The sequence below is a fragment of the Pleurodeles waltl genome, chromosome 6 (genome assembly GCF_031143425.1).
Source record: "Pleurodeles waltl isolate 20211129_DDA chromosome 6, aPleWal1.hap1.20221129, whole genome shotgun sequence".
NCBI classification, from domain to species: domain Eukaryota; kingdom Metazoa; phylum Chordata; class Amphibia; order Caudata; family Salamandridae; genus Pleurodeles; species Pleurodeles waltl.
The window spans coordinates 1,127,801,094-1,127,813,594 of NC_090445.1; the positions used below are offsets into that span (position 1 = coordinate 1,127,801,094).

The window sequence follows — 12,501 nt, forward strand, 5'->3', positions numbered from 1 at the left end:
AGTGGCATGGAGGCCGTGCCACAGGACTCGCAGGACAACAGCACCCCTACCTCTGTTGCCGAGGAACCCCCACGCAAGCAAGGACATCCAACTAGACATCCAGCTGGACATGATGCCCAGACCATGACCACCCTCAGGAAGTGACTCTCTCTTGAACATTCTCTCTTGTGTGTGTCTGAGACACCGTGTTGACTGTCCACTCTCATATCTCTGTTTTCCCATGGCCAGCAGACTGACCTGGACTACCCACAGTTGGCCTCACCACTCTGATGATTACATTTGCCATGGCCCCAGTCATCACCCCTTGCATCCTAAATAACACCAATTAAGCACAGTTACTGCCTATGTCTTTTGTTGTCATGAGTATGAATGGAACTGACAATACATGTGCAACTGGCAACCGATCGCCCGGCACATACATGGGAGGGTGACAGAGAGGGAGAAAAATGCAGGGAGGTCGAGCGTGGAGCAGCCAGTGGCTGGAGATATGTGTCAAGGGAGGCAAATGGCCAGAGTACACTACAATGTCCTGAAAGTAGAGCAAGACAAAGACAACAATCACTGTAGGAGTCACAGATGCCAACTCAACACAAATTCACTGTAGGAACAGATATCCAAGGCAGATTTGCCAGTCAAGTCCACAACCACATGTTCAGTACCAACAAACATAAATAACACATACCAATCCAATGGTCCCACACGCACAGAACCCAGCGCCAGACCTGACCCCATACCCACTGCCACCAACATCAATGTAGCACTGGCACCTAATATCAACTCTTATAATAAATGCTGCACAGGTGCAACAACCCTGTGAGGCACAGACATAGCACATGAACTAGCAACTCAGGGAACATTGTACATACACGTTCATGGCACTAGTGCACCAGCACAACAGCTGCCTGACTATAGGCCTGACCTGTACACTGTGCCTACCTAAGTCATGGGTACATGTGAGGCCCCCTAACCCACCCAGAGGCAGAGCTGCAACCAATACCGTCAGTGGTCACAGACAACAGGTGGTAGCAGGGACAAGGAAGACAGTTGTAGAGGACACATTTCAGACAATTGTCACATATCTACATCTCAGCTGAGGTAATGTCGAATCAGCTCTGCCCTGGAGTCAGCTGCATCATCATTCTCCTCTTTATCACTCCCCATGTCCCCTTCATCAGCCACTGATACAGCTACCCTATCCTCTGCTTCCAGCAATAGGATCTGACGCCTTAGGGCCAGATTGTGCAGCATGCAGCAGGCCGCAATGATCTGGCACACCTGTGGTTTGTAGAGCAGGGCACCCCCGGAGACATGCAGACACCAGAACCTGGCCTTCAGCACGCCGAAGCACCTTTCAATGACCTGTCTGGTATGACAGTGGGCCTCTTTGTAACGGTCCTCTGCAGCTGAAGTTGGATGCCTCACGGGTGTCAGGAGCCAGGGCAGGTTGGGATAGCCAGAGTCACCTCTGTGCACAGAGGTCAGAGTCATGTCAAGACCAGAAGGGTGATAGGGCAGGGACACAAGAGTGCAGAGAGCGGAGAGGCACATATATGCAGGGGTACATACCATGAGCCAGGCCCGGTCCCTCTGGAATGGTGCCATCATGTGTAGGATGCTGCTGTTCCTCAGGATGAAGGAATCATGCACAGAATCTGGGTACCTGGCCATCACCTCGGAGATATACTGGTCAGCGAAGCAAACCAACTGCACATTAACCGAATTCAAGTTTTTGCGGTTCCTATAGACCTGTTCACTCCTCCTGAGTGGCACCAGGGTAATGTGGGTGCCATCAACAGCCCCAATGACATCAGGAACGTGTGCCACACCATCGAATGCAGCCTTGACAGTGGGCAATTCTGCATGTTGGGGGAACCGGATGTAGCTGAACAGATGTTTGAGTAGGGCACATAGTACATCCCTTAGGACATTGCTAAACATGGGCCGTGACATCCCAGCTGCCAGGCCCACTGTGACCTGGAAGGAGCTTGAAGCAAGGTAGTGGAGGACTGACAACACCTGCACTGTGGGCTGATGGCATCGGGAGGGTGAATGGCAGGCCAAAGATCCGGCTCCAACTGGGCCACCAGTTCCATGATGGTCACACTGTTCAGGCATAAGGTCTGGATGACGTGACACTCCTCCAGGGTGGCAAGGTCAACTAGGGGCCTGTACACCAGTGCATTCCCCATCCTCAACCTTACATTGTACCTCGGAACAGGAGAGAGTTGGAATTATGTCATGCACCATAGACTGTGTCGAGGGTGTTGATGTGGCCACGGGTCAGCAAATGTCACCCATGACGCACTAACCTACACACACATTACACATTGGACATGTAAAATGGCAGCCGCCTGTCTGCATGCATGGGACAGGTGGAAGTAAAATCATCCCACTGGCGTAACACGTCATGGCGGTAGGCAGTCACGACTGCCGTGCAACTCGCCATTGGTTAACACTGTTGCCTATGAGAGGCAGGAGCCAATGGTGATTGCCGGTGATGTTGATGTCCCCAGTGGCCGTGACTGCCATTTCATGTGCTCATGCTCACTTGACTCCTGAACCTCATGCACTGAAGACCTGCATGTGCTGCTGTGTTCTGACTTTGGTAGCCAAGATGCCACGTCCTGCAGGAGACAGGGCCCCAGCCTTCACCCAGGAAGAGTTGGAGTGGCTCATGGACGGGGTCCTGCCCCTGTACGGACACCTGTAGGGGGCACCAGAGCAGCAGGTGAGCCCAATATCATTGTCCTATATGTGAGTTGGGGGCGCATGGGGATGGGGACCTTCACAGTGTGTCCAGAGCATCGAGATGGGTGAGGGGCCTAAGGCTATGTTGGGTGACCATGTGTGGGTGTGGAAGTGTGATGTGTGCTGTCCACTGTTATCCCAGGAATGCCACTCTACATGACTGTGTACTTCTGACTGTGTCACCCATGCAGGTCAGCGCCCATCAGATGAAGGGGATTTGGCATGCCTTCACCAAGCAAGTTCGGACCGTGGGGGTCCATGCCCGGCAGAGCACCCACTGAAAGCGGTGGGAGGACCTGAAACGCTGGGCCCAGAAGACTGTGGAGGCCCAGCTGGGGACGTCCTGCCAATAAGGGAGGGGTGCTTGTCAGACCCTGACCCCTCTAATGGTCTGTATTTGGCAGTGGCCTACCCTGAGGTGGATGGGTGCTTGAGAGCAGCACAGTAGCCACATGGGGGTAAGTACTCACTCTCACTTGCAACATGTTTTGCCACGGTTGCTCTGGTTGAGCATCATTGGGTAGCTGTGGCACGGGTGCTTGATACAATGATGTCCTCTTTGGGTAGTGCCATCTGGGCAAGGTTGGCATCACAGGTGTGGGTAATGCCATGCAGCGAGTGTTAGAAGGACAGAGTCCTCCAATGTTAAAACTGTATGGACACCTACTAGCTAGATGTTCTTGCCAGCTCATGGCAACAGGATGATTGGACCTGGGGTGTCAGGCCATTGTGATTAGTCCTTGCCAACCACTGTGCCAGGGGTGAATCCCTGACCTCAATCACCTGGCAGGCACTGCATGTGTAGTGTGATAGGGTGTGCCAAGTGGTCACAGTGCTACTTGATAATAGCCAAGTAGACCTGCCAACTAGCTGTGCAGGATTCTCTTGGGTGTGAAGTCCTTTACATGCCATGGGTAGTGGGCAGGTACTGGACAGGTGTTGTGGGTACCATCAGCGGTTGACATGTGCATTGTTGTGGTTTCCCCATGGTGTTCCCTTGTTGTAGAATGTGCAGGGGTGGGCATAGTGTGTTGTGGCATAGCATCAAATGCTGATGTTCTACTCTGTGTCACTGCTGTGCTGGCATTGACAGATTGCACCCTCTCTCTCTCTCTCTCTCTCTCTCTCTCTCTCTCTCTCTCTCCCTCCCTCCCTGTCCTTCTCTGTCTTTGTGTGCATCAGCATCATCTGTGAAGGAGAAGGGGCACTGGAGAGTGGTGAAACTGCAGCCCACGGGTCCTAGGAGACTGACACTAGCGGAGCCGAGGGGATCAGTGGGTTAGGGGAGTGCCACGGGGCAGACTGGATCGACCACTAAATCTTCTGATTCCTCCTCAGATGGATGATCCCTGGCTGTGGCAGACCTATCTGGGACCATCCCAGCACCATCCTTGTTTGCAACCCCCCCTTACCAGCACCGACCTCCCTGTAGCTCCCCACACAGTTGCCCATACCCCGCTCACCCAAGCGGGTGGACATCTCCTTCGCCACAGGCACCTCTGCCCCTGCCCCAGTCAGGCCTGCTGCCCTGAGTGAGGAGGCTATTGACCTCCTGAGGTCCATCTCTGTGGGGCAGATAACTATCTTGAATGCAATCCAGGGACTGCCATCCCAGATGCAACAGTGCAATGCATTCCTGGAAGGCATTCACAGGGCCTTGTCTGTCCCACAGAGCTCGGTTCAGGCTGTGGCCTTCTCCTTGATGGAAGCCAGTGTCCCTTCTACTTCCGTCCCTCCTCCAGCTACCTGTTCCCATACCCACAACCCTCTCCCCTCACCCATCCAAGGCACACCCACTGACCCACACGCATCCACAGACACGGTACACAAGGACAGACATAAGCACCACAAATACCACCACTGCCAAGCATACACACAACAGACACATGCAGACATGAAAACATCCACACCCTGCACCGACTCCCCCACCACCTCCCCCTCACAGTCAGTACACCACTCACATCTGCAACCAGCGCCACATCAGTCACTGATCCTGCCATATGTGCCCTCACTGCCACTACATTCTTTGACCCCATTCATGCACCCCATACACCACTGGTGCAGATACCACAACTGTCAACACACCCACATGCACCACATCCACCCTTCCTGTAGACACCACCCCAACATACACTCACACGTCCCCTCTGCAAATCCTCCCCACCTCCTCCCAGTACATCTAAACGCCTGCACTCACCCACTCAACAGTCACCTAGCACACACATTTCATCCACCCACACACCTGCACCCAAGGCACCTACATGTACACACCTCTCAACCATACCCACTCCCTCCACTCCCAAACGTCCTTACCTTGACCTCCTTTGTGTCCCCAAAAAATGTTTCTTCAAAGAGTTTCTCACCACTGACCCAGTCCATGTTCCCCCCAACCACCCTGCTACCCTTCCAAGGCCCCTGCCTCCTGCCTCCCAGTCTACCACTGCCCCTAGCCATGCCCCTCCAACACCTGCCACTTCTGCCACTGTCACGTCCACTGCTCCTCCTGCCAGACCCAAGCCCATGCCCGCTCCCTCCACTTCCAAGGCCAAGCCCGCTCCCTTCACTTCCAAGGCCAAGCCCACTCCCTACGCATCCAAGGCCAAGCCCACTCCCTCCACTTCCAAGGCCAAGTCCACTCCATCCAGTTCAAAGCCCAAGACCACCCCCGGCTAAAACCACCCCTCCAGGGGAAAGCCCAAGAACCCCCATCCAAATCCTCCCCCAAGTACCCCCACCAAGCCCAGACCAAAGGACACCCCCTCCAAACAAAAGGACCCCCCGTTCCCACCCCCTATCACCACTGAGGTGCCTGTATACCTCATTGATGCCCCTGCCCGGTGGAGGCCTGCACTTTGCAGTCAGGAGTCAAGTTGGGGTGTCACTTTGTGCCCAGTGTGTTCGGGGCACTGTGGACTTTTGGACTGGCTCTTGGGCCTGTGTGTACATAGTTATACCACTTATAATATATCTGCACCACAACACAGTTGGTGTCAATGCTACCTACCTTGTCCTTGTGTTCCTTCCACATGTGTGTGTGGTGGTTGTGGGTATTAGCATGTATGCATGTGTGTATGTGTGTGTGGGTGTCTGTTGGTATGGGTGTTTGCGTGTGTGTGTGTGGGCGTGTCTTCCCGTGTCATGTGTGTATTGTGTGTGTGTACCAACGTTGTTCCCTCCTGTGTGTGCTAGGCTGGTGTACTTATGGTTGGTATCTTGGTCACCGTCTTTGGGCTTGGAGTTGTATGGCTAAGTAGAGCATTGGGAGGAGTTGCAATTTGTTTGCCCTGATGCATACGAACATGCCTGTGTTCCTGAAGGTAGGTGTTCCCTTTTATGTTGTTCATTTCCACCAGGCTTTTGGTGGCGGTGGATCCGCCCCGGAAATCCTGGTGGTGTGCAACCTTGTAATGTGGTCGTGGGATATTGCCTGACCGCCGGCCTGAAGATGACTGCTGCCTGCTGCGACGGCCCTTCCACTCTGGCGGTACAAACAGTAACTTGGCTGTGTTCTGCAGGTGCCTTCCCAGTACTTGTGATATGGTGGTAGGCCGCAGAGATGTGTACACCAACTCCACCACGGCAGTCCACTCACCGCCATACTCATAATGAGGGTGATAGTGTCATCCAAACATTACATTTGTGCCACAATCCTTGACCCACAGTACAAACAGTTACTGGCCGCTTTTATTCCTTTTTCAAACATGGAAGTTTTAACCTGCAAAATGTGGATTGCTGAGCAGGCCAGAGACCTAGAAAAAGAATGGCTGGGAATTAGAGGCATAGTCATAAGTGTTGGCGTGCAGCTTGCAATGTCCATGGAGCCAAAACCAACACCAGGAACAACATCAGGCCCAGCAGCCCCAAAATCTGCATTTGACTAATTTCTAACCATAAGCCTTAAATCCAATGCAGAGGCGAAGGCAAAAGAGGTCAAGCAAGGTAGAGTACCAATGACTATTGAGAGGATGGTCCAGGCCTACCTGGATGACCCAACAGCGGTCTACATGGATCAAAACCCATTGGGGTATTGGTGTGGGGAGAGGCATCAATGGCCATTGCTCAGCAGGCTGGCAATAAAGTATCTGGCTTGCCCTATAGCCAGTGTGTCTTCTGAACATGTGTTCAGTGCAGCTGGTACAGTTGTCACAGTGAAAAGGACCAGTCTCTCACCTCAAAACGTCGAGAGGTTGACCATGATGAAAATGAATCTGCAATTTATACCCCCAAATTACAGCATACCTGAAGTATAACTGGAGATGGATGATAGCGATTGGTCAGACTCAGGTCATGGTAGCGTGTTAGCTGACCAACTTCTGGGTGAACCATCTGAGTTTGAGGACAGACTCTACTTCCCTGACTATTGAGTAGACCATGGCTACCATAGAACTTTCTTCTTTCTATCAACAAATTGCTGTGAGAAAAAAAAGAAAAAAGGATATAGCTAGCTGGGGGAAAATTATTATGATTGTGTTTGTTTGTGTCTCACTTACTAATAAAGTGCCACCTTTTTAGACACATATATGGCTGGATTTTAGTTGGACCAGTGTGTAGTAAAGAAGCCCCCAAACCGAAAAACCCTTCAAGAACATTGGAGAGACAAGGCCTACCCCCATCCTGTGCATATCCTTTCTTTTCTCTCCTAGCAGGAATGCCCCAGATATTTGACTTATAACATACATGCCAATGTGTGTTTTGTTTCATGAATCAAAAAAGATGAGCAATGTACCACCATGCTTGATTGGAACAGGTAAGTAATTCTATGCCCCAACGAGTGACACAAGTGATTCTTGTTTCAATGTGGTGATGGTTCAAGTCATGTGGTGCAAGATAGTGAGAGTGGGTGTATATTGTTTAACTATAATTATTATGCTTGATTGTGTCTGTGATTGATTTACTATGTTAATGGCCCATTTTTCCTGAAGGTGATTTTTTTTTTCTTCCTCTTTGACACCTAGTGAGATTTGTTTGCTGGTTTCATACTGTTTTGCTTTCTGGTTCACATTCCTCAAAGACCTGACCAGTCCAGTTAGCCAACAAACACAAATCTAGTCTAGACAGAAAACTACTCAATGATTCTCTAGTTGTTAAACACAGCTATACACTACAGGTCACTCTGTCTCAATGGGGTCTGTAGATGGGACACTCAGGAAGAGTTGTTATGGAGTTGGACATCATTTTTAATCAGAGTCAGGAAGATAATGGAAGGAATCAGAGCGCAAATTGACAACTTCAACAACTGCCAGAAGAAGGAAGTTATCAACTTCATGGAAATCAATATGCATGATGACGAGTCTAAGAGGCCTATTCAACTCTGTGGACTGGTTAGAGGCGCATTGATAATTTGATTTGAGAAATGCAATGTTGCCACATGTGTATGCTGGCTAGCTCAAATTTGAAACTATGTGGTTGGGTTGGGTGCCTGTTGTAGGTAACTTGAGGAGAAAGACGGGATGGTTGAGGTGATATTAACTGCATCATCACATTATGCATATGCTCTAGGCTAAATGTTATTATGACGATTATCGTCATCATGACAGTTGCGAATTTGTTCATCCCGATATACATGCAGTCACTTGTCTGTGTTTGTTGGTTGTTGTATTTGCTCTCACTTAATTGATCGCACATCAGTCATGAAATGAATGATTGCAAAGGACTACGCTCTTGCTCTGCCTCCTCTGAGTCTTCTTGGTAAACTACTCCTCATGAAGTTTACCTTCCATTCTATCATTCTTTATTATACAATAGAATAATTTCTGTTTCCTTTTACAATCCGCAGGTCTTCTCTTCTCCTGCACAAAAGGCAAAAGCACCATAACACTCATGCTTACATTGTGAGACCGCTTCAGCCAGGCAGGCACTCAAGATTAACGGGGCAATCTAAGAAGAATGCAGATGCACCTCCCAATTTGGCAATACAGACTAGTATCATTTTTCTTTTAATAATCTTTTTTTAGAACTGTGTGTGAGTTAGCTTTACTCCAACATAAATTGTATTTACTATTTTGCAAACTTAGTTGACAGAACATTTGAACACATATTACCATAACTTGGGTCTCTCTGCGGCTGACATAATTTTTGCAATCCATTTAAGTTAACTATGTCAATCTCATTCCTTTCTATTCCTCCCACAATAGGCTGTAGACCATTTCCCAGATGAATATTGTGTTTGTCTAGTGTTTCTCTTTTTGTTACACCTTTCCCTAAATCCCCTTTCCCATCTATTCTTCAAATCCGTAACCCCTTTTCCCGTTATTTATTGAGGTGTGACCTAATAATTTATACCATTAATTAATCACACACCTGGTGGGCCAGATTTGGTAGAAGCATCACCAACTCAGTGTGCAGGATCTTCGTTTGAGTTCATCTAGGTGGGAGTAAAGTATAGACCCACCCCTTCATCCTGCAACTGGCTCACCACTCTCACCAAACAAATATCCCTATGCCCAACCAATGTCCAAAAAAATCCTCTATTGTCCATAAAGAGAAGAAAACAAAGTTCAACAGTTCCTAACCCGGTCTCAAAAACCCAATCCCACCCTCTCCACCCACAACAATTACCATCCACCAAAACAAACATTAAAAAAGGGGCAGAAGAGGGCACTAATGGGGGGCCAGGGGTTGTCTGAGGAGACCCTCAATGCATGGCTTTCATTTGCATCAACCTTCTATGGATGCAGCATTGAAAAGTGGTGTCTGGGGGGGCAGCACTGATCGAATGGTAGTAGGTGGCTACCAGCGAACTGTGGTGCCGGTGTTGCGAGGCTCGTGGACCTGAGGCTGGCTGGGGACCTGGGCATTGGCAGCGGCTTCTTCTGCCTCCTCCTCTACCTCTTCCAGGCCCACCAACCACCAATATTCAGCCCTGATGGCCTCCAGCTTCTGCTGCCACAGCCAGGATGCTGTTTCCTGTTGTGATGGAGGACTAACAGAAATTGCTATATCAAGAAAGAAAAAAGAGACATTTTAGACAATGCTCTGTGCAAAACACTTGTTTAAAATCATGTAGTGGCACAGTAGCAGTACATTTGCTGATCACCTCAGGCCATTTGATTTTGATGTGATTATGCACTATGAAGTAGAAGTATTCTTCTCTTTCCTGGTGTGCCAAATTAATGGAGGCATGCTAGCTCAGCTAGCACCCATGGGCCTAGTCTTACTTCTCACTGTCTGTAGCTGGGGCAGCTGTAATAGACAATGATCCTACTCCAGTGGTCCTGCTCTTCTCCAAAATGCCTTTCAATTTTACCCTGACTACAATGCAGATGAATACTAAAAATGATACACGCCACGTACTATGATAAAATCAATCAGACATCTTATGCCATAAGTAGACTGTGGGAAAAGCGATGTACTGCAGTACAGGGAAAGGAATAGGGTTAAGAAGTAGAATATATATCTATTATTTGGCACGTTCGTAACAGAGTATCCAATCTGCAAGAGTCAAGTCACTTACTTAATTCTACTGTACTCCCTGTCCTCTCCTCATTATCCTCCTCCATCACACTTTTTTTTAGTAATAATTACTTTTTACCAACAAAATACATTTGCTTGGCAGTAATGAAAGGAATCTTAACTTACTCTACTGCAGGCAAAGTTAGAGGGGATTAGGTTGGGTAGGTAGAGTAGACGCTTTACTGATCAATTCGCCATCATCATCATGTGCCCAATATTTGGCTAGTAGTGTGAGTCACTGTCGTGTGTGTTTGGCAAATGCTTTTCTTTCTTTTTTAACTTCTTTTTATTTGTATTTATTGAACATTACACACAGATATAAGCAAATAGCAAGATTAGAAATTAGAAACAATCTCCATACACAGTGTTAGCACCTTTGGAGTAATACACTTGTGCATAGCACCGATATTACAGTCACACCTTTGCAGTCTGCTTTCTTGCATTAATGGCTAGTTTGGTGATTGTTGCCAGTGTCTACGGAGATCTTTGAATGAAAGAAGAGGGATAGAAACTGAAGAAAAAAGGTAAGTGTGATAGTGATAAAGAGCGAGGAGAGGGACAAAGATGGGGAGCCAGGAGGATCGGCTTATTTTTAGTAGTACCACTTCGCTTAGATTCACATAGCACGACTATGCAAACTCTGAGTAGGCTTCAAGGCAGAATGTCTGAGTACGGAAGGGCCTTAGACTGTTTGGAGACTAGTCAAAAGTAAGTGAGAGCTTAGACCTAGGCACTCATTCCAGGACACCCAATAAAACGCCTGCCCACCAATACATCAGGCAGCATTGTATCCTAATGCTTTGATGCCTTGGGGTGCATGAAAGTGGAAATAGCAAAGACATTTTGAGCATCCTTCCATGCTGCTGCTGTCACATCCAGGATCGAATTAGAAGCCATACTTTGGTTGAATCCAGAGAGGTATGGCTGCAGTTTACAGTTCGAAGAGTTGAGAAGTTGGCATTCTAAACGTAGCCAGAATGGAGGGATCTCATCTCGGGTTCAGGTGGGCAACAAGCTCGGATAAGTGAAAGGGCAGGCTATAGCAGGTCATATCAGACCACCCACCACCTTGTCAGCCCACAGTCAGGACATGTGAATCCTGGGTTTGCATCCTCTGCAAATATGGGAACTGATGACTGCTTCCATGTGCACTAAAAGTTTGCTAGGTATCCAGAGGGGTATCATAGAGATATTGGAAACCAGGAGATATAGTTAACTTTATCATTTAGACTTTCCCCTTCAAAGACAAGTTAGGGCAATCCTCTATAAACGCTATGCAGACTCACTCCGTTGTATAACTGTGGGTATTTGCGCTTTTCTAAATGCATTGCTCTCACTTCCCTACACGCTTAGGTTACAACTGGAAGGTTGAGACATAAGCATTGGGAGAGCTCCATAAAAAAATAAATATATATATATATATAAATACATATACATATATATATATGTAGACATATCTATGTAGATATATATTTATCTATGTATATAGATTTATCTTTACATATATATTTAGTGATAACTTTGGTCAACGTGTGTGTGGTTTCCATCGGGGCTGCAATCGGCCCCCAGGAAAACCAAACCACATATAAAGGTGATCTAGATATATATTCGCCACCAATTCTCTTGCAGTTGCAGCTTGCGTCTTCAAAGCAATGCACATACTTCAACTGACGCGTTTCAACAGTAGCTTTTAGGCAGTAATAAAATAGTCAAATAAGTCTTGTGATTATGTTTCTGCTACAAAACGATCTGACTTATGTCTAGTGGCAGTTCTTATGCCATAAAGTAGCAGAGAAGGTTTATATGCCTACTGCAGGGATCAAATCTGTATTTTATGTAAATAGCTGAGTAGATTAGTAAAGTCAGCCATTACCTGCACTATGATACAAATGAAATGCATGTGTGGGGGGGCTATGGAGAGAGGAAGGACACTTTTGCTGGGTGGTAGTGAGGGAATCTGAGGAGGGAGTGGGAGCACCAATAATGATTGTTGGACTGGGCGATAGAGGCGCTAAAGACTGTGACGTTTGGCATGTGACAAGGTGAAGTAATCGTGTGTCTTTTTTTTAATGTCTTAAAAGAACGTGCTGATTGAAGAAAGAAGTGAAGGGAAGTTGACCTCTACTGTTACACATATCACACACACCCACCAGCAATTTTGTGACTGTCTACCTAGGCTAGTGTTTTAGAGCGACAGTTTATCCAGTAGCAGAGATAGCATCTTGTTGGATGACTGCTGCTCAAGCCCTCACTCCTGTTATAGAGGAAAGCTCTGACATAGGATCAGAGACTAAGACAGCA

General features: G+C 47.9%; 1 protein-coding gene across 1 annotated transcript; it reads right to left on the bottom strand.

The window, feature by feature from the left end:
* Positions 1-1,086: 1,086 nt before the first annotated feature.
* On the bottom strand, positions 1,087-2,115 carry LOC138301745 (putative nuclease HARBI1). The gene has a single exon (XM_069242255.1). It carries the CDS (start codon positions 2,113-2,115, stop codon positions 1,087-1,089), a length of 1,029 nt encoding a protein of 342 aa, XP_069098356.1.
* Positions 2,116-12,501: the final 10,386 nt, after the last annotated feature.

Coding starts and splice junctions, on each gene's coding strand:
- LOC138301745 (XM_069242255.1), bottom strand. CDS start 2,115: ATGCCTGAACAGTGTGACCATCATGGAACTGGTGGCCCAGTTGGAGCC.